The sequence below is a fragment of the Equus przewalskii genome, chromosome 14, assembly GCF_037783145.1.
Source record: "Equus przewalskii isolate Varuska chromosome 14, EquPr2, whole genome shotgun sequence".
NCBI classification, from domain to species: Eukaryota; Metazoa; Chordata; class Mammalia; order Perissodactyla; family Equidae; genus Equus; species Equus przewalskii.
The window spans coordinates 64,968,323-64,988,943 of NC_091844.1; the positions used below are offsets into that span (position 1 = coordinate 64,968,323).

General features: G+C 47.8%; 1 protein-coding gene across 50 annotated transcripts in view; it reads left to right on the forward strand.

Moving 5' to 3' along the window:
* LOC103547521 (xanthine dehydrogenase/oxidase) overlaps nucleotides 1-20,621 on the forward strand; it is a 73,089-nt gene that overhangs the window by 23,611 nt on the left and 28,857 nt on the right. For 45 of the 50 annotated variants that reach the window (XR_011526637.1, XR_011526619.1, XR_011526618.1 and 42 more), the window contains 12 exons: nucleotides 2,013-2,081; nucleotides 2,400-2,486; nucleotides 3,640-3,781; nucleotides 5,913-6,005; nucleotides 6,591-6,742; nucleotides 7,982-8,075; nucleotides 9,407-9,516; nucleotides 11,666-11,850; nucleotides 13,369-13,543; nucleotides 14,974-15,057; nucleotides 16,526-16,695; nucleotides 18,858-18,981. Coding sequence is in view for 17 of the 50 variants with exons in the window: in XM_008514758.2 (XP_008512980.2) it covers nucleotides 2,013-2,081; nucleotides 2,400-2,486; nucleotides 3,640-3,781; nucleotides 5,913-6,005; nucleotides 6,591-6,742; nucleotides 7,982-8,075; nucleotides 9,407-9,516; nucleotides 11,666-11,850; nucleotides 13,369-13,543; nucleotides 14,974-15,057; nucleotides 16,526-16,695; nucleotides 18,858-18,981 (1,485 nt within the window). In the remaining 33 variants the exon portion in view is untranslated. The remainder of the gene's footprint in view (nucleotides 1-2,012; nucleotides 2,082-2,399; nucleotides 2,487-3,639; nucleotides 3,782-5,912; nucleotides 6,006-6,590; nucleotides 6,743-7,981; nucleotides 8,076-9,406; nucleotides 9,517-11,665; nucleotides 11,851-13,368; nucleotides 13,544-14,973; nucleotides 15,058-16,525; nucleotides 16,696-18,857; nucleotides 18,982-20,621) is intronic. The other 5 variants (XR_011526620.1, XR_011526638.1, XM_070574222.1 and 2 more) reach the window with 1 other exon arrangement.

Consider the following 20,621-nt stretch of genomic DNA (forward strand, 5'->3'; position numbering starts at 1 on the left):
GCTACAGTCTAACCAGCCCTCCTAGTTTCTGTAAAGAGAAGGGCTTTTGAGAGTAGCTGACAACTCTGCTCCTTCCCAGGGTTGGAGTTTTATCATTGTTGAGATGGTTCCCGATTCCACTGTAAGGAGCAGCCCCCCAATCCAGCCGGCAGAGCAGTGCAGAGCAGATCTGAGGGCTCTGAGCAGCCAAACTGACCAGCATGCAGAGTGTGCTCAGAAGCTTGTGCACGTTGTTCACTGGAGGCCCCCAAGGCCTTTATCCAGAGCCTTTTAACTTATTCTACACACAGTTCCAACTAACTTAGTGCTCCAGTTTTCACGGCCATTGCACACTCTAGAAAAGTTTGAGGAAGTTCTGCTAGAGCAAGGCACACTATTCCCAGCAAGAAATGACAATGTCCATCTAGCAGCAAGGAAGGAAAGGGAGGAACCACAAAAATAAGCACAAACTCAGCAGTCTTTGAGAAAAGTGGAAATCTCTCTGGGGAAACAAAACAGCCTTATTCAGCCATAGTAGACCTTGAGGGCAGTGACCAATTATTGTAAATCACAATAATTTATGTCCTGAACTCATCAATGAATTATGAAGAAAAAAATCTAAGTAAGAATATGCTGGCATTTCAATTACCTGGAAAATGTACTTCTGTGAAATACATTCTTCCTCACAAGGACTGGTGAATGAGGCTGATGGCTCCCTGTGTGCAGGCTCCCCTCACTTAACTTAGGCTCCCTGCAACCCTCCTACTGCAAGAAGAAAGATGAGAAGAAGCACTATAGTAACCCCTCTTTCTTTATTCCTTTTTGTCTAATTATGGAGGAGAAGAGCAAGGTGGTGGTGGAAGTTTCAGAATAGAGCAGCTCTGAGATTCACTGTCAAAGCTGTGAATGCAGGATGGGTCTACACACAGGGCAATGTGTGCAGGGGGTCGAGGCAAGGGAGGGTTTATCTCCCAATGCCAAGTCTGACGGTGCTTTTACGTTGTCAAAGGCTGTGCTTTTGGCTGCCATGGCTCTCTGGCAGTTTTCTCGGAAACACTAATTGATTGTGCCTCATCCTTCAGGAAATCTAGCATGGAATGGTGTTTCCTGTATTCATGTCAGAAGGGCTGCCTCAGCCCCCAATTCCAGGACCTGGTTACCCTGGAAATAAGCCCGGGACTGTGCCTGAGAGTTTCCCCACTTTTGCCTCTCAGCACAGCTCCATGAGCTGGAGTGTCTCCTGAGGCCCTGAGCTGAAACTCCTGCCTTCTTGGAGCAAATCAGTCACATGAACACACCCCTTCCCCACCCTCAATACCTCGGTTCTAGGAGGCAGCAATCTGGACTCTACACTGTGCGTTGTCATATGCGACCAAGGAGGTCCTGAGCACGTCCTTTCCCCACACGTGAAGGGTCATCAGATCTGTACACTTCCTCCAGAACAGGCCCACAGTGAGGAATGAAGAATGTTCAGCTTTCTGGCAAGAGGTGCCTATTAAGTAGTGGTGAGGCATCAGGCACACTGGCTGGACACATCTCTGGACCCAGCATCAGTCTTGGACATTCTTGGTGGGAGCCCCACAAAGATCCCAGTCTGAGAGTCACCCACTGAAGCCATGTATGACTTGCCTGATCTAGAAGTAGAGCTATGGAGTGCTGAGAGAACCAATGGGAATTTCTCTGCTAGAGGCTTCCTAAAGAAGCAGCACTGAAGAGAGAAAATGAGTGCAAACATATGTTTTGATAAAGTAGGACCCAGCTTTTATGGAAAAATTTACTTAAAATTAAATTTCGCTGCTGCCTCCAGGAGAAATACTATTTGCTTATTGACAAGTTATTTAGTCTATATTAACCAAGAAAGAGAAAGAAGTTAAAGCAGAGGCAAGCGGGATGAGGTGGGAATATCTGCGATTCCTGTTGATTCTGGCATAGGTATCAGAGCTAGATTTCATTGGAGATTAATAATCTAGGTTTTTAACTCCTGTGAAAACTCTTTGGAAATATTTTTGTGTGAGTGGTTGTCATCTTTCTAGGATGGTGGATGCTGTGGAGGAAAGGGGAACGACCCAAACTGCTGCATGAACCAGAAGAAAGACCACACAGTAAGTGGGTCCTTCTCTCCCTGGAAGCCTGGGGGCCAATCTCAGATCAAAGGAGCCCATGGGCTCTCTCCACACTCTTGGCAGTGGTGGCTGGAAGAGGAAATGGCTATGCCCAGACTATGAGGGCAGTGAATGTGCACATTAGCCCTGGGTCCTCTCACAAGACTTCCTTGTTCCTGCCTGCCAGGAGTTGCCTGCCCCTCCACCAGCCTGCTGGAGGCTGCAAACGAGCTCTCTTGGACAAAGGGCTGGGCTGGTCCTACAGGGCACTTTAAAGGAGGGGATACCATACCACCCATCTGTTGCCTTTTTCAACAGGTCACCCTCTCGCCATCTTTATTCAACCCAGAGGAGTTCATGCCCCTGGATCCCACCCAGGAGCCCATCTTCCCCCCAGAGTTGCTGGTAGGTGATGCCCCAGGGAGAGGCCCAATCAAGTCTCTGTGCCATGACCCTTTTTATTTCAGACCCCTGGGATCTCTGTGTCCTGCTTGTCCTTTAGTTTTCAGCCTGCATTTCCCTTCTTTCCTCTGACACCCAGAGGTCAAATCTCTCTGCCACACACTCCCACGGGGACCCACACTTCTCTCCTTCTCCCACATGTGACTCTGAGGACAGGGAGTCAAGCTCTCTGGCACTTCAGGTACAGGAACAGTTGCTTCAGAAGTATCTGCTAACTTCCTGGCTAAATCTAATGTATAAGCCCCTCAAACAACCCAGTATACTCTCTGTAAGCAGTCCATCTATTTAAAAAAATAAACAAACAGAAGAAGAATGCTGTATCCAAAGGACACGATCCATGGCTTGCAGCTCTGTCTTAAGGACGCCTCTCACACCTACTTTCTCACCTTGATGATTCTGCCCCTTCACCCCAACATTCATGGTGAAGAAAAAATCCAGCCATTCTCAGAGTTTCGTAAATGCAGATTTCTCAGGGGGTATTAAGCACATGAAGACTGCCTTATGAGTTCAACGGGCCAGAGAGAAGAGCTTTGCAGCAGGCAGCTGCAATATCTTTCTCCGGATTGTGAAACCTCAAAAAAACTGTTTGATTTGGGTCTTTTTCCTCCCCACTCTGAATACCCCACACACACTAGAACCACTCCCTCATTGCATTCACTTCTGACACCCCTTCCTTCATGACCTTTGTCCCTTCCTATACCTTGTCCACTGTACCTCCTGGACACAGTGGGGTCAGTGCAAGGAATCTGGGCTTTTGGTCAGGACAGTTCAGGTCACCTTGTGGCGGGTGACCTTCCACAGGTCCCATAACCTTGATCCTCAGGTGCCTTCACCTGTAGAAGATGGGGCTGACAATGCCTCCTTCACCAGGGTCTCCTAAAGACCAAGAGAGAGAATGTATGTGAGAGCTGCAATGCAGTTCCTGCCTCAACATGTAGTAGGTCCCCTCACTTCTGCCCTGACATGTGTTTTCATTCTGAATTCAGTATTAAACAAGTGGTAGAACAGTTGACCCCACTGTGGACTTAAGGCAATTTATCAGGGGAATGGCCGTGGGAAGGAGGAGACAGTGGGGTAAGAAAACTACGTCTTGCAGAGACTGAAAGACGCTCCTCAGAAGCAGCTGCATTTTGAAGGGGAGCGTGTGACCTGGATCCAGGCCTCAACCCTGAAGGAGCTGCTGGACCTCAAAGCACAGCATCCCGAGGCCACGCTGGTGGTGGGGAACATGGAGATCGGTAAGGGCTCAGGGTGGGCTTTGAGGACCGCCTGAGGGCCTGGGGACCCACCGAGGAATCTGGGCAGTTGAATTCCTGCCATGACCCCTTTGTAGTCACATAGACCTGGTTCAACCCCTTGCTGGCTGCGTGAAGTCAGAAAAAAGTTACTTCTTCTCTGCCCTCATTTTCCCATTTCACATATGGGAGTAACAATACCTCCTTAAAGGGTTGTTCTGAGTGTTAACTGAGATCCTTGCTGACTGTTCTCCATAAATGTTTTCAGAGAGCCAGCTATGCGCCAGGTGTTCTGGGAGGGGCTGGGGTGCCAAGATCAATTGGACACAGTTCCGTTCCTGGAGTGTCTCCCAGTCAGAGGGAGGAGGGAGCAATGGAGGTAAAGCGTCTAAGGTGGGGCCTGATGGACACTAGGGGTTCCATAAATGTCACTCTCTTGCCCTCCACTTTTCCTGGGGGCGATGTGGTAAGGCAAAGGAGAGGAGATGTCCAAGCATGACTGTGTTTGTGTTGCCTATGACTGTGGCCGCCTGCCTTGTTGAGACATGAGGCCCATGATATGTGAACAGGCCCAGGAGACTTGAGACCTGGCTCGGCCCACTTCCAGTGTGCTGGGTCCCAAGCCCAGTGAGGACCTGAGGAGAGGATTGTGGCACAGCCGAGGTCTGCCTTAAAGGACCTCTGGTTTGGGGGAACTAGACATGCTTTTAAGCAGCCAGTTCAGCTTGTAGGAGACTCCTGGCTCTGGTTCTGGAAGGAGCCCCTGAGCCCTGGGCTCTGTTGGATCTGCAGAGCTGGCCATGCCCTGTGAGCACAGGTGCGGTAGAGTCCCCAGCTGCAGCAATGAGACACATGGAATGGCAGGGTGGCCTGTGAGACGGGCTCAGGTGACGTGATCACGATGGCCCAAGTAGCCACAGCCCAAAGTAGCAAGAGGGAAGGTGGAGAATGACTGGCTGGAAGAATTTTTGAGGTCCTTTGACACATGATGTGTTCATTGCCATAAGTCACACCCCGTCCTGGACCCACTTAGATTCCAACAGAAAGGAATTCACAAAAACTTTATAAACTTCAAGTTAGAAATAATTTCTTAAGCCCACTCCGTCTGCTCCACCCGCTCCTCCCTTGTACACACACCCCACCAGTGTAACCCCACAGCCAGGGCAGGGTGTTGGGGGCACCCGGGCAGAGAGAGAACCTTACCCAGATGGGCCACTTTCTGCCTCCATCTGCGTTCCTTGTCCTGGGAGCTGATATTCAAACTGACCAGACTCCTCAAACCCTCAGGAATTCCCAACAGCACATGGGAGGGTCGAGGATGCACAGACATTTCTTTTTAACCTTTCCCACCTATGGCCCTGTGGGCAGGGCTGGGGGAGGTGCTGTGCTAACTAGGTCTGGGGAACAGAGGCACGTCTGTCTGTCCACAGAACTGTCTAACTTAGTAGCCGGAAAGGACAGAGCCCAGGCCTGGACGTGTGGTCCCCCAAAGCTGTGCACCTTGAGGAACCCAGACGCATGTGGGGACCGGGTGGCAGATTTGAAGTTTTCCCTCATTCACTTTTCCCTCTTGCTCAATGTCGGACTTTCATGTTACCATTACTATCACACCCCACTCTAACAGTAGGTCCAGTAGTGCAATGTGCCTGTTTTTAGCTGTGTAATTTGGGCAAGAAACTCAACCTCCCTGTGCCTCAGTTTCTTCATGGATAAGCAGAGGAAATCACTGTCTCGTAGGGCTGCTGGAGGATTAAATGAGTCAAAATGTGTAAAGTGCTTAGAAGGGTTCCGGACCTATTTTAATACTCTGTGTTTTCTAATATTGTTACTAAACACCTGCAAACACAACACACACACACACACACACACACACACACACACACGAGTATATTCAAGTTTATCTTATCTGAATTCGGACAGTTTTTTGAGGGAGGGAGAAACACAGCTTGCGGGCTGACAGTGTGGAACCGTGCTCACCGCATCTCATCCACGGCCTCCTCATCCCGAGACGCCCACGGGGCGGTCGGTCACACTGTGACTATGGCATCCGTCCTGCGCAGCGATGGAAAGAATGCCGCCGGCTGCCCTAGGGATAAAGGACCGCCTGCAACCTCAGGCTTCCATTTCTCTCCAGGCATCGAGATGAAGTTTAAGAACAAGCTGTTTCCTCTGATCGTGTGCCCAGCCTGGATCCCCGAGCTGAACTCAGTGGAGCACGGAGAGGAGGGTAAGGAGGTTCACCTGAGCCCACAGAGGGGCTGGGACACTGGGAATCGCTCACCCGGAGGGGGATGGCAGGTCCCCAGAAAGCCTCCCCTTTGGCTTTTGCTGCCGCCTGCTGCTCCAGGAGCCGCCCTGCACAGGGGAAGCGGCTCACCCCTTCACTGCCTACTTCCACTGAGGATCCGTGGTAGGGTGCCAGCTGCAAGGGCTGTGGGGTTTTTGGAAGTTGTTCTCTATCCTGGCTACTGTTACAATAGCTCATGGGGGTAGGGGATAAGCTGGGGGAGTTTTTGGGTGCTTTTTAAAAAATGCCAGGACTTAGCTCTTAGAGATCTGAGAACTACTGCTTTAGGGAAAAGAGCACTCTGGTTGTAGGATCAAGAGACCTGGGGTTGAGTCCTGGCTCTTTTATTAGCTGTGTGGCATTGGACAAATTAACCTCTCTGGGACTTAATGTTTTTACCCATATAAGGATGTGAGTCCTGGTTCAGCCTCACTCTAATAGCTTTAAAGGTTGATAGGAACTGTGTGTGAAAGGGTTTTCTGAGCTGCGAAGGGAATCGCTGTTATTCTGAGCGTGTGTTCCCAGGTATCTCCTTTGGAGCCTCCTGCCCCCTGAGCTGTGTGGAAAAGACCCTGCTGGATGCAGTTGCCCAGCTTCCTACCCACAAAACAGAGGTGTTCAGAGGTGTCCTGGAGCAGCTGCGCTGGTTTTCTGGGAAGCAGCTCAAGTCTGTGGCGGTGAGTCTCTGTTCAGGGGCCCGTAACGCCCAGGGGGTCGGCCTTTCTCACAAGTCCCGGGGTCTAGACTGGCCTCTGCTGCAGACCCAGTGGGCCTCAAACTTTAACGCTTAGAACTGCCTGGGGTGCTTATTAAAAATGCAGGTTCCTGGGCCCAACCCTCAGAGGTTCTGACTCTGGGGCCAGGATGGTGCCCTGTGGGTGCTTCTGGTGAAGGCGGTCTGCGAGCCGCTCTGAGAAACACCTGCTGTGGCTCAGTCTTTACCCCTGAGGTTGGAGAGATGGAGCCGCCTGCCCCTCTCTTCCTGCACTTGGCTGAGGCCCTAAGCAGGTGGATGAGAGATGAGTTAGGCAGAAGCCAAATAGGGAGGGGACTTCCTTCCAGGGTTGGGGGAGAACCAGAGGTGGCACCCCCGAGAGGAGGGAGGGGTCCACCTGGTGGCTGTTCACAATCAGCCTGCAGACTAACCCTCACATTCCCAGTCTGCAGATGGTGCTCACACACCTGGTGCCATTTGAGGCTCACGACATTTGATGGCATTGGGAGGAAAGCTATCCCCTCCATGTTATTTTTCACTGTCTTTTAAATTAAAATCAAAAACCAAATAAAGCTAAACAGCCTACTGCCCTTCCCTGCACCCCTCCCCAAGCACCTGCCACTTCCGGCTGTAGATGAGGAGACAGACTCAGAAAGCTCCCCTGCGCTCCCCAGCTCGGCTGGAACCCACTTCCGGGAAGGGTTCGTTTTCACTGTGCAACTGGTCTTCTTCCTCTTTTCTGATAGCGAGAACCCTGTGCTGATTCTCCTCCGTTCTTTGCCAAGTTGCCAGGAAGCTCAGGTCCACTTGGAGCAAATTGTTCATCCTTAAGTCTTCCTCCTCTTTTTCCTTGATCCTTATCTTCTATTTCTATTTTACTAACTCTCTATGGCCTGGGCGATAAAACACCTCAACCTTCTCAGAAAAAGGGTGAATGAGTTCAAACAAACAAACCAACAAATTTAAAAGGGTTTGCCCTGCTTTACCGAGAGGGGAGTTTCAGAGCTGGGACCCACGCCCAAGCATTCAGCTCTCAAGTTTTGCACGTTGTTCTGAATTCCCGAGTTCTCACGGTGCTGGTCTTGTGTCTATAGGGGCTGGAGGTCCACAGGTGTCACCCTCCTGCCCTGTGTTTGGGAGCCAGCTGGGTGAGCCAGGCTTTCCTGGCTGGGCTCTCACACACTCTCTCTGCTTGTCCTAGTCCATTGGAGGGAACGTCATCACCGCCAGCCCCATCTCCGACCTCAATCCTGTGTTCATGGCCAGCGGGGCCAAGCTGACCATGGTGTCTAGAGGTGAGCTGCCGCATGCAGAGGTCAGGAAAGAGGGTCACGGGGGAGAAAAGTCTCTCAAGATAGGTCATGTTCTGGAGAAACAGAGCCCTAAGTTCAATGACCCAGCTGTCCTGAGGGTCCCTGGAGGCTGCAAGGGAGATGGACCCAGGTTGGGGACCAGGAGAGCTGGGCGATTGTTTATTAAGAATTCCCAACAGGCTCTGTCACCAGATGCCTTAGTCAGTGTTGTGCTGGAGCCAGAATGCACTAGCTCACCACAGCTGATGGCTGGCTTTTCAGGGAGTCTGTGGGTGTTTGTTAAAGGAGGCCATTATTAAAAATTAAATTATATAAGCTTAAAACAAGATAAATTCTATTAAAAACAAAGGTAATAAATACTCAAAATACTCCTGATTGTTTTACTTCATTTTGCTACATCTGTGCTCTCGAGGTTATTTCCATCTATTGTATCTGTAGAGTGGATATGCAAGGCAATGGGGAGCTTTGGTGCCCCTTTCCTTGTTGGGGGGGTTCCCCAAAACCTCCCCCAGGTTTGAAGACTTGCCAGGAGGACTGAAGGACTCAGCAGAGAGTTGTACTCATGGCTACGACTTATTACAGCGGGAGGATACAAAGCAACCTCAGCAAAGGGAAAAGGTGCAGGGGGTAAGGGGAAACCAGGCACTGGCTTCCAGAGTCTTCTCCCACTGGGGTCAGACAGGACATACTTATCTCCCCCAGCAACAAGCTGAGTTGTGACAACATATGTGAGATGCTGTCTACTGGGGAAGCCTGTTAGAGTCCAGTACCCAGGGCTTTATTGAGAGCTGGTCACACAGCTCTGCCTGGCACATAGCAAAAATCCAGACTCCCAGAAGGAAAGCAGGGGTTCAGTGTAAACAATCATGTTTGTACAAGCAGCAGAGGCTGAGTGAGTCATTCTTATTGGGCAATGGTGGGAACTCTCGCAAGATCCAAGTTCCCGGAGGACAGCAAATGCCAACCTGGTAAGCAGGCCTTCAGAGGATAGCAGGCCTGCTGTGTCAACTCTTTGGTACCCTCTTTCCAACTTCATAGTGATGTCACTCTTGTAGCTGGAAATTACTATGGTGGTTGTATGTATACCACAGAAATTAGCAAATACTAAGAATCAGGGCTTTTTCCACTCAAAGAATTGATTGTTAAACATATGCCAGACACCATTGCTCAAGGATGTCAGTTGGAGGACCTTGGCCCCGAGTGTGCCAGCCATCCCCTCTGACTGCGGGCATCAGAGACCAGGATGGAGAATCCACTGGCGGGTTGTCCTGTGCCCTCTCACACTGATCCCTCTTCCTCTTGCCTCTGTACAGGCACCAGGAGAACCATTCGCATGGATCACACCTTCTTCCCTGGCTACAGAAAGACTCTGCTGGGTCCGGAGGAGATTCTGCTTGCTATCGAGATCCCCTACAGCAGGGAGGTGAGGTGCTGTGCCGAGTCACTCCTCCTGCCAGGCTCCAGACAAGGAGACCAGAGTCTGCTCGGGACCACCCTCAGCAGCTCTCAACTTTAAGTTGGTGTTCTTGTCTCTGAACTTTGCTTTTAACCAACCATGTGTCTCCCTGGACAGTGAGAAGGGTCAGGGTAGGGGTGCACAGGGTGTGGACTATGAAACCAGACAGCTCGATGAGTGATCCTCAGTGGGTCATTTTACTCTTCTGGGCCCTGATTACCTCATCTGTAAAATGGGCACAATGTTACCTACTGGGCAGGTGGTTGTGAGGACTGTAAAGAAATAATTCGTAAGGTTCCTGGCAGATGTCTGGGAGGCAGTGGAGGTCACCAGCTGGTTTTACTACAAATTCCATGAGCACATTGGTTGTCAAATATCCCTGCCCCAGGCCAGAGGAGACTGGGTTTCACACCGTGAAGCGTGGGGTTTGTGTGCTGAGTGGAGAAACTGCCTGTCAGTCAAATCCGCACGTGCTGACTTTGAGCTCGATGAGTTCAGTCACTGACCTTGCTCTGGGTTGTCTTGGGCGGATTTCTGCTCCACGAGCGGGTTTTCTGGCCTGTTTGGGCAGGTCTGGGCTCCTCTGGCTACTCGCTCTTCTTCCTTGGGGCCTGTGGTGGCTCTCCTGCTGAGTTTGTCTGTCTCCCTGCAGATCTTGATCGCACAGCTCGAGGCACATTCCATGATGGGCCCTTTAGAAAGGTGACGTGTGAGAGGCCGGCAACCAGCTGTAAAGGGGCTGTTAAGGCTTCACCACAGCCAGTGCTTCAGCGCGGGTACAAGGCGTGTTTAATGAGAATGCTAATTCAATTAGAGCAGTGATGCCCCAGAGGTGGTTTCTTAATGATTTCCTAGCTTGTCCTTACAGACCATTTTAAGCAGTGGTGGCCAGAGTTTTGCATTTCACAGATCTGAGAAAATGTTAAAGATATTGTAGTGGGGAAGGAGGAGGAAACAGGCACAGCCCTCCCCAGTTTTGATTTTGCCAGGCAGGGACATTAACAACACAAAAATCATTTCATAAAGGAAGATTTTAATGCCCAGAATTAGGAAGGCTTTCTCAAGAAGGAACAGTTGACGACTGACACCAATATTTCACGGCGCCCCAGTGGACATGTCACCCTGGCTTCCTACGGTCCTGGAAGTGAGCAGCTGGAACCTCTGTTCCAGAACCAAGTTCAAACTGTGGGCTCATGGCCCCAGGGCCTTGTTTGACACCCAGGAATCTGGACCAGCTTTGTCATCAGGAGGGGCCTCCATGGCTTCTTCAGAGAAAACCCTGTGGCCATTTTGGGCCTTGACAATGGGCCTCATTGTGCTTTCTCCACTTCACCTTTCCTTAAACCTCCAGCCTTCGATGTTAATCAGAATTTGTGGTGCCAGGATGAGTTCAAACCTCAAGAGGAACTTGACACGGAAAGGGCTTCACATCAGATGGTTCTTACCTGGAAAGCCACTCATGCGCTCCTCCTGTCCCCAAGGACAGAGCCTGGCTTGGACCCAGGGGGAAAATCATGTTCAGATCACAGAGGCAGCTGTTGTTTCATAGTGCGATTCCTTCTTTCAGGAAGATTTCTAACTGCAGCCAATAGACTGGTGGGAGAGACAAGTTAGAGAGAGTGTCTGCAGAAGCTACAAGCTGACGGTGTGTTTCAAACACCCTTTGGCATCCTGTTGTATCTGCTTGAGAGGCAGTCAGGCCAACAGAGGTTTCACCTCAGCCCCGGGAAGCCGGGTGGGCTCTGATGCTGGCCCCAGGATGGGGAGACAAGGGGGCTGAGGCATCTCTGAGGAGACCTTGTGAAAGTGCCTTGCCTCCTCCCAGCTGTTTGTCTGGTTGAGAGCACCCAGTTCTCCTTTGTCCCTGCCCTTCAGCTTTCCTGACTAACAGGGAGAAATCCTGACCCTTTCCCAGCTCCTGGGAATGTGATCTGGAATTTCTCCCAAGAATGTGATTGTCAGTCATGTCTCGATCTTTGATTCCTGCCACCAGCTCCTTGCTGGTTTGCAATGGTATTATCACCTCACCTCACCGGGTATCCCTGGATTTTAGGCTCAAAATCTGCATTCCTTGCAAACCAAGGTGGGACACAGGTTCTGTTCTGTTATTTTTTAGGGTGAGTTTTTCTCATCATTCAAGCAGTCCTCTGGGAGAGAAGATTATGTAGCCAAGGTGACCAGTGGCATGAGGGTCCTGTTCAAGCCAGGGACCACCCAGATAGAAGAGCTGGTCCTTTGCTATGGTGGAATGGCCGACAGAACCATCTCAGCCCTCAAGACGACTCGGAAGCAGCTGTCAAAGTAAGAGCCAACAGTAAATGACACTGCTGCTACAACCACGTATTATTGCTGCTGTTACTACTAATGCTATCCCTGCTGCTGCTACTACTGTGACTGTCAGTATAGTAATTACTATTACCAATGCTATAAAGTATTACTATTGCTGCTACTCCTATTACTACTGCTTTTGCCATGGTTACTACTACTGCTATGATGACTGTTGCTACTAGTAGTATGACTACTAATTGCACTACTAATAGTATTGCAGCTGCTATACTACTATTACCATTGCTACTACTGCACTACTACAAATACTAAATAGTATTTAATACTATTACTACTCCTGCTGCAGTGACCACTATTACTATTGTTACTACTGGTGATGTTTCTACTATTATAATTACTACTGGTAGTGCTACTCATATTATTACTTCTACTACTATTACTACTGTTCCTACTACCATCACTACTGCTATTATCACTGCTGCTATTCCTACCACTATCACTACTATGACTAGTATTACTACTGCAGCCTCTGTTACCATTACTGTTGCTACTACTATCACTGTCTCTTCTGCTACTAATACTATTATTAAAGCTACTACTATTACTGCTGCTGCTCTGGCTATTGCTACTAATAGTGCTACTGCTGCCACTCTTAATGCTATCACTACTGCCATTGCTACTACTGTTATTGCTACTACCACTATTACTTTTGCTACTAGTACTATTGCTGCGACTATTATTACCAATAGTTGTTAGCACTCGTGTGGGTAGTAGCACAGTAGTATTACTGATGTTGTTCCTGTTACTACCACTGCTTCTTCTACTGCTACTATTACTTGTGCTTCTACTAAGCAGTATTACTATTGCATCCACTACTACTCCTACTATTACTGCATCTGGCAACGCTATTATAACTACTATTAGTACTGCTGCTGCTACCACTACTATTGCTATTGCTACTAGACTATTACTATAGCTCCACTATTACTTTGAGTACTACTATTTGTATGACCATGATACGGCCGCAATTGTACCAAGCACTTCACTGGCACTATCCTATGTAATCCTTACAATAACCATATTGATAGATAAAGCTTAACTTTGGCATTTGGCTCCTTGGTTCCAACTCCTGGCTCCAACACAACCAGGTGGGTAATATAAGTCAAGTTACCTAATCTTCCCATGCCTTAGTTTTTGCATCAGTAAAATAAATATAAAACTTTGCCCTCAACACTTTAATTTCAATTAAAAGTAACGTTTCATATAAAGCACTTAGGACTGCCTAATGCATTGAAAAGTCTTAGTAGATTTAACTATTATTTTTGTGGTCGTTTTTATTGTATCTATTTTTAAAGACGAGGAAATTGAGGCACAAGGAGGTCAAGTATCTTGCCTAAAGTCATGTAACTATAAGCATCTGAGCCAGATTTTGAACCGAGGTTCGTATGCCTTTGAGGCCCTGTGCGTACCACTCCACACAAGTGATTCTGAGGGCTGGATAGGAGCGCCGTCTCATGACCTGTTCTCTGGTAGGTTCTGGAATGAGGAGCTGCTGCAGGACGTGTGTGCAGGCCTGGCGGAGGAGCTGCAACTGGCCCCTGACGCCCCTGGTGGCATGATAGAGTTCCGGCGCACCCTCACCCTCAGCTTCTTCTTCAAGTTCTACCTGACGGTGCTTCAGAAGCTGGGCAAAGTGGACTCGGAAGATGTGAGTGAGGGGCCTGGGCAAGGAGCAGACTCTCTGCAGCACTTTCGTCTGGGGATTTGGGAAGCTGGTCTGGGCAAGAGAGTGCTGTGGACCAGGTGGTAAACTTGCTCCTCTCCTCTGGACATCAAAGGGCAGAGGAGCAGGGACCAGGGACACAACCCAGGGAGTCACACAGAGATGGGAGCCAACTAGGTGGCTGAGAAGCAGAGCACTGGGCTAGGAGTCAGACATGGATTTTTGTCTTGGCTGTGTCATTACCTCATGTGACAATTTGAATAGGCCACAGCTCTCTTTAAGTCTCAGCTGTAAAATCTGCAAAAGGCTCAGCCACCTGGTAGGCCAGATGATCCTTCCAGCAGTATAGCTGTACAACTGTGGCTTTGTAGTTAGGATGGGAATGTACAGTGTGGAATGAGAATGTCAAGTGGGGCTGCTACAGCCGGGGGGAATGTGGTCACTGCAAGGATGTGTATGCAGGAGAAGGTGCTGGTTGAGGTGGAGCCCAGCTCCTGAGATTGGTTCATTTATTTTGCAGCTTTTATATGGTGAGATTGCACTAGGCACTGGGGCCAGGCTAGAGTGGGTGAGAACAGGATTGATAAAGGCCAGCCTAGTGTGACACTGAGGAGATGGAGTGTGGGGGAGCTGAGTGAAGATAGATGTGAGGACAGCAGAGTGAAAGCCCTCTTTTAAAAACATTGGTAATACCTATTTTTTTCAGATTAGAAAAGAAATAAACTTGTTTGGAAAACAAAAAATACAGAAATGTATCAGGAAAAAATTAAAAATACTCTGAGATTCTAGAGAAAACCATGGCTGATTTTTGTTTGCTTATTCCTCTCATCTTTTTCCTACATTTATCTGTCCATCTGTCATTCTGTTTGTGTGCTCCATCTCTCCTTTTCTTTCTGTTTATTCTTCTATCCATCTGTCTGTGTATCTATCATCTTCCTATGTTTTGATCTGGGTACATTATTTTCTAAACAGATTTGGGGTCATGCTGCATATAGAGTTTTATGTCCCCTTGATTTCATTGAGATTATATTGTGAACATTTCCCATATCATTAAATATTTCCCACAGAATTGAGGAGAAGAAGGAAGACATTTCCAGAAAGGCTGGGGGAAAAGGTTATTCCCAACAGAGAGAGCAGCATGCATAGATGCGGGAAGAAGGGAAACTGTTGGGCATTGGGGGGAAGCACCAACCATTGATTATGCAGGGTGCAGGGGTGGTGGGAGAGAAGAGGCTGTTACGAAATACTGAGCTCTCAGAGCCCACACTCGGGTGTTGAGAGAGATCCAGCCGGTACTATGAGTGTAAAATGAGAAGATGAGGAGAACAATTGTTACAATTACTACCTGGGGACAGCCAAGGATGGGATCAATGATAGAAATAGTCATGATCACTTCTGTTTTCTTGCCTCCACAGAAGTGTGGTAAACTGGATCCCACCTTTGCCAGTGCCACCTTACTCTTTCAGAAAGACCCTCCCACCAACGTCCAACTCTTCCAAGTGAGTACAGTGGGTGTTCAGCTAATATCAGGGCCCCTTGCAGGCCACATCAGATGATGCTGACCATTGGCAATGACCTAGTTGAATTGTATGTAGGTGCTTAAAGCTCCTTGCTGTTGTGCAGAAATATACAGTGAAGAAAATGGGAATCGTATTAATGTCAATGAAGCCATTTCCCCTCTCACTCGCCTAAATTTCTCTCTTGGGATTGCTCTCATCTTCACCTGTTCCTTAAAGATAATCTTGTTTTTTTCCATTTTGTCTTTTCCGGTGCCTCTCTGGGGCTACTCTGCAAAGCCAGGAGTTCTCTGGAGCATGTAAACAAAATAAAACAAAAGAACAACTTTCTATCAACAGCAACTTTTTGAGAGACACTAGGTAAAAGGTCAGCTATTCTTATAAACATTTTGGCTGTTGTGGGCCTCACAGTATCTGTTGCAACTCCTCAATGCTGTCATGGTAGCACAAAAGCAGCCAGAGTCAGTACACAAATGAATGTGTGTGGCTATGTACCAATAAAACATTATTTATAAAAAGAGGCAGTGGGCCAGATTTGGCCCATGGGCCACAGTTTGTGGACCCCTGCACTAGAGTGTAATGGTCCAAATCGTGGACTCTGGGCCTGACTACCAGGACTTGAATCCAAACTGCATTTTATAACTGTGTCACCTCAGACAAGTGACTTCCTCTCTGGCCCTCTTGGGTGTGTTAATTATATCCACCTGAAAGTGTGGATGATGATGGACTTTGTTTCATAGGATGGTTTGAAATGTAGTAGTAAAACTAAATAGCTTAGACAGTTCATAGCAGGTAGCCAACATTCAATAAATATGTCAGTTTTATTATTATTTTGAAGAACACATAAAACAAAATTTTATTATAAAATGAATGCATTTTAGATCATGTTGGAAAATACAGAAAAGTATAAAGAAGAAAATAAAAATCATCCAAAATCCCACCTCTAAGAAAAAAATCATTATTATTATTTTTTCACTTCTTTCCATTTTTTCCTATCTATATATCGACTTGTATATGCTATATTTATAATATATGTTTTTTCTACAGACTTTGAATCATTCTACACACACACAAAAAGTTTTATGTCTTGTTTTTACATTTAATGTGATCATTCTTTCCTTCTAATTAAAATTCTTCAAAAGTATTATTTTCTCAGTAGTTGCATACTATTCCATTGTATGAGCATAGCATAATTTATTTACCCAACTCCCGATGAATGGACATTGGAATTCCTCCTTTTTCTTGGTGTTACTGTATGTAGTGATACTATGACCACCTTCTCAATGGCTTCTCATCTGCCTTTCTGTTTCCTTCGCCCCGTGCCCCTCCTGCCTCCTCCAGTCCCACTCCTCAGGTCTGCTTTGGCCCGAAGCTCTCCATGGTTTCCCTGGGCCTGTCAAAGAACTGTGTCCTCTGCAGCTCAGCCTGACTGGTGACCATGTTGTTCCAGGAGGTGCCCAAGGGTCAGTCTGAGGAGGACATGGTGGGCCGGCCCCTGCCCCACCTGGGCGCATCCATGCAGGCCTGTGGAGAGGCCATGTACTGTGACGACATCCCTCGCTATCAGAATGAGCTGTCCCTCCGACTGGTCACCAGCACCCGGGCCCACGCCAAGATCAAGTGAGTATAGTAAATACACCCAGGAGTAGGGTGCTGGGAGCACCCTGCCGTGCACTGGAGATGCCGACATAACGAGGCCCCTCCAGGGTCTCTGGGTCTAGAGAGGAACAGGGGGATCTTAAAGCCAGTCTGGAGAGGAGCAGGAGAGGTTCGGGGCTCAGGGGTGCCTGGGATGGGGGAGGGGATGACATCAGGGAGGTAGGCAGGGGCCGGCTGGGAAAGTGCTGAACAGGGAGACTACACTTGGCCCTGGGCAAGCAATGGGAGCTGCTGAAGACCTTCAACAGGACCAGGTTAGATCTGCGCTTTGGATACTGGGCTAAACTTCAAGGCAAATTTTCAGGAGAACTTGAGTCAGCGCTAAAAGCAAGAACATGGCCTTAGAGTCTGACACACCTCAGATTAAATCCCTGTCCCAGGGCTTAGCAACTGTGACCTGACCTGTGCACTTCAGCTCTCAGTTTCCCCATCTGTAATAGGATGTTTTTGTAAGGATCAGGCAGAGTTTCCACAAAGGACCTAGCAGAGGACAGTCGCTTGTACCTATTTGTTGCACTTTGAGAGCCTAAATGGCAAGAATTGCCACCTCTATAATAGTGATGATACCTAACACTCACATGGAGCTTATGTTTGCTGCAGCCTGGTTTAAAGCATTTTACACATATTGGCTCATTTATTCCTCACAGCAACCCTATAGACAGGTCCTATTATTATCCTCATGTTCCAGATGGGGAAACTGAGGCACGAGCAGGGTCAGTTACTTGCTCCAGGCCACACAGTTCATAGGCGGAGCTGGAGTTTGAAGCCAGGCAGCATTAGCGCCTGGCTGTGCTGCCCCGGATGCTCAGGCCTGAGGCTGAGCTTGATTTCCTGGTGGGCGTTAGACGCCTGCCCCGCTGAGCCGAGCAGCTGGGGAACCTTCCCTTGGGCCCTGCCACTGCGTGGATACGGATGGGATCTCCTTACCATTGGCCTTCCCTCTGCTGCTGCTCCTAGCCTGGAGACAGGCTCCAGGAATGGTGGCCTGGACCCAGATAAAACCTAACAGATAAATCAACTCTTCCAGGTGCGCCCCCATAAAAAGTGTTTGTTTCAGATGCTATGGTGTCCAGCCATGGGCTAAATTCATTTGCCTTTGTCCTGGTCTTGAGCCCATGTGGACAGTACCATGACCTGCACTGTCTACACTCAGACATCTTTGCCCGGTCTGAGTGATGTCTGAAGGGATGCAGGAGGATAGGGTTTGGGTTGGGGGGGGGGGGCTCTCTAGTGACTGTATCGATCAGGGTCTTCCTGGCTGCACGCTTTTGGAAGGGTAGAGCAGAAGCCCACCTGACCTTGGCAGTCTTCCTAGCTTACCCTTGGTCCTAATCCCAGCTGTGCTGCTCTCTGGCTGGGTGACTTTGGACAAGCTACTTAACTTCCCTGAGCTTGAGTTTCCCCAAATGTAAAATGGGGATAATGACAACGACTTTCTGGGGCTCTGGTGAGGGTTACCTGTTTGGAAGTTGGCTGGTACTTCAGAGGGGTTTCCATTCATTTCTCTAGGGGCCTCTGCCTTATTTCCCCATGGGGGCATGGGCCAGAGTGAGCAGTACATAGTTTACACCATTAGAATTGACAAAGTCTCCAGGCAATCTCCCTTTGGGATTTGGGTTACCTGATTATGGCCGGGGTGCCCCACCATGCTGGGATAGCTCCATGAATGTGGGGAGAGAAATTCTGTAGTGTGACGATGTCCAGGGATGCTGGATAGGTGGTACAGCAAGGGCTCTAATGTGCTCATTCTAGATAGGTATTAGCTGTGAAGTGGTTTTATCTGGAGCTTTCCGAGTAAATGTTACTCATTATGATTTTATTCTTTTGTACTTGGAGACCAGAATATGGCCTTTAAAGGTCCACAGGGGTGGGGCTGTCCTGTTCATCTCATATCCCCCATAGCACTCAGCACAGTGGCCTCACATGGTAAGCATTTAATCAACCTTTGCAGAACAGAATAGGGTAGAATAGAATAGAATAGGATCGAATAGGATAGAAGATGCAGAGGGGAGGAATTAGAGTGGAGGAAAATCCATCAAAAGGAGGGCAGAGATATCCAACTGGGTGACAGGTCTTCCTCTTCGGTTTTCCTGCCTGGCCCCTCATGTGGCTCATTCTTGCAGGTCCATCGATACTTCAGAAGCTCAGAAGGTGCCAGGGTTTGTTTGTTTTCTCTCTGCTGATGATGTTCCGGGAAGTAACAAAACTGGATTTTTTAATGATGAAACAGTCTTTGCGAATGATGAGGTACGTCTTGGATTTTTTTTTTCTAGGAAGTTAGTGGAATGAGTATTTAAGTTTTAATTTGTGCTCATTCCTTCAAGTCCCTAATCTTGAAAAGATGGTATGTTTGCACATGTTGTGGGCATCATGCCATTGGCCAGTATTCAGGGAAATCACTAGGAGGATAGAATGTGCCTGGCAGCACTTTTAATTTTAACTTAATGTTTACGTGTTTATTTAAGTGCTGGCTGCTATTTGTACATAGTAGGATGATTCCACGCCAAAGTGGCATTAAAACAAGGTTATTGAATGTGTCTGAACTAACAATCAGGTTCTTAAGGGTACAATATTAAGCTCCCTTATTAGAAGAAAATAAAAACACATTAAACAAACTAGCCAGAATAGGAATCATGATACCATCACTATGTGTATTGATAATTCCGTTTTATGAAAGTTAATCTATTGCTTTCAACTACATAGACAGATCTGCCAAAAAAAAAAAAGGTTCCAAACATTCAAGATAGCTGCTACTAAAATCCATATCCTTCTAGGATAGTTCTCAGACAGTCACTTTATAATTCCAATACAGATCAATTCTTGCAAATTGGAGGAGGGTAGGTGTGGCTGGAGGGCAAATTCACCTTATTGTTGACATAAAAGTGAAGCAGAGAATGAACATCTACAACCAGAAGACACAAAGACTCCAAAAGGAGAGCCTTTAACGAAGAACAAACTGCTTTACAGACTTCCAGAGCCTCTAAGACCCTTGCTGGCGTTACGGTCAGTGAGAATCAGCCAGGTTCAACAACCGCTGTGCTAATGAATTAAGTCAATAACTTAGTTGGGTCCTGGAGAGATAAATACCAGAGACAGGCATGCTAAGTACTGGTTCCTATTTTCAGAAATCTCGTATTCCAAAGTGATGAGTTGGACAATTTTTCTGTTGTTTATTTTTGGGGGGATGTTGGGAGAAAATTATCTCTGAAGGAGATCCAGTAAGCTTTTATAGGGACTAAATTATTAAATTAAAAGTAAGCCATAATCATCATTCTATAAATCTAACAAAAAAACTGGTTTACGGGTCATCAAGTCTAAGACCCAGTGGTCAGGAACTACTGCTTCTGGGCATCTAGATGGGTTGTAAGGCATGATTGCTGCCTTTGAGCAGCTTCTGGTAAAAATCTGGGAAATGGAAGATGGAAGACAGTGGGGTGGTGGAAAGACAAGGGAACTGCGAGTCAGGGGCTAAGATTTAGTCATGTTCTAGTCATGAGTCAATTGTGATCTTGCCTTCTGGGTCTCTGTCTCTTCTCATGAAGAACAAGGGTGTTGGAGTAGATGCAAGTTGACAGATGCACTTCACGCTGCCACACCTCCCATTTTGCGGCTCATGACAGACATCACTAATCAATCACCACATTCTATCCGGGGCAGCTTCTCAACAGGTTGCCAGTACTAAGTCATCAGAATTGGTCCATGAAATGAAGTGAGTTTGCCATCCTGATACGAGTGACTTGCAACCCCTATCACAGTTCTACTGATTCTAAACACTTATGAAGAAGCACATAACTCCAAATAGTAGGATAAGGAAATAAAGAGCCCCAGGTCATTCCTAAAATGGGCCTTAACAGGAAATAGTGGGAGCAGGGGGTCCTTGGCCTTTT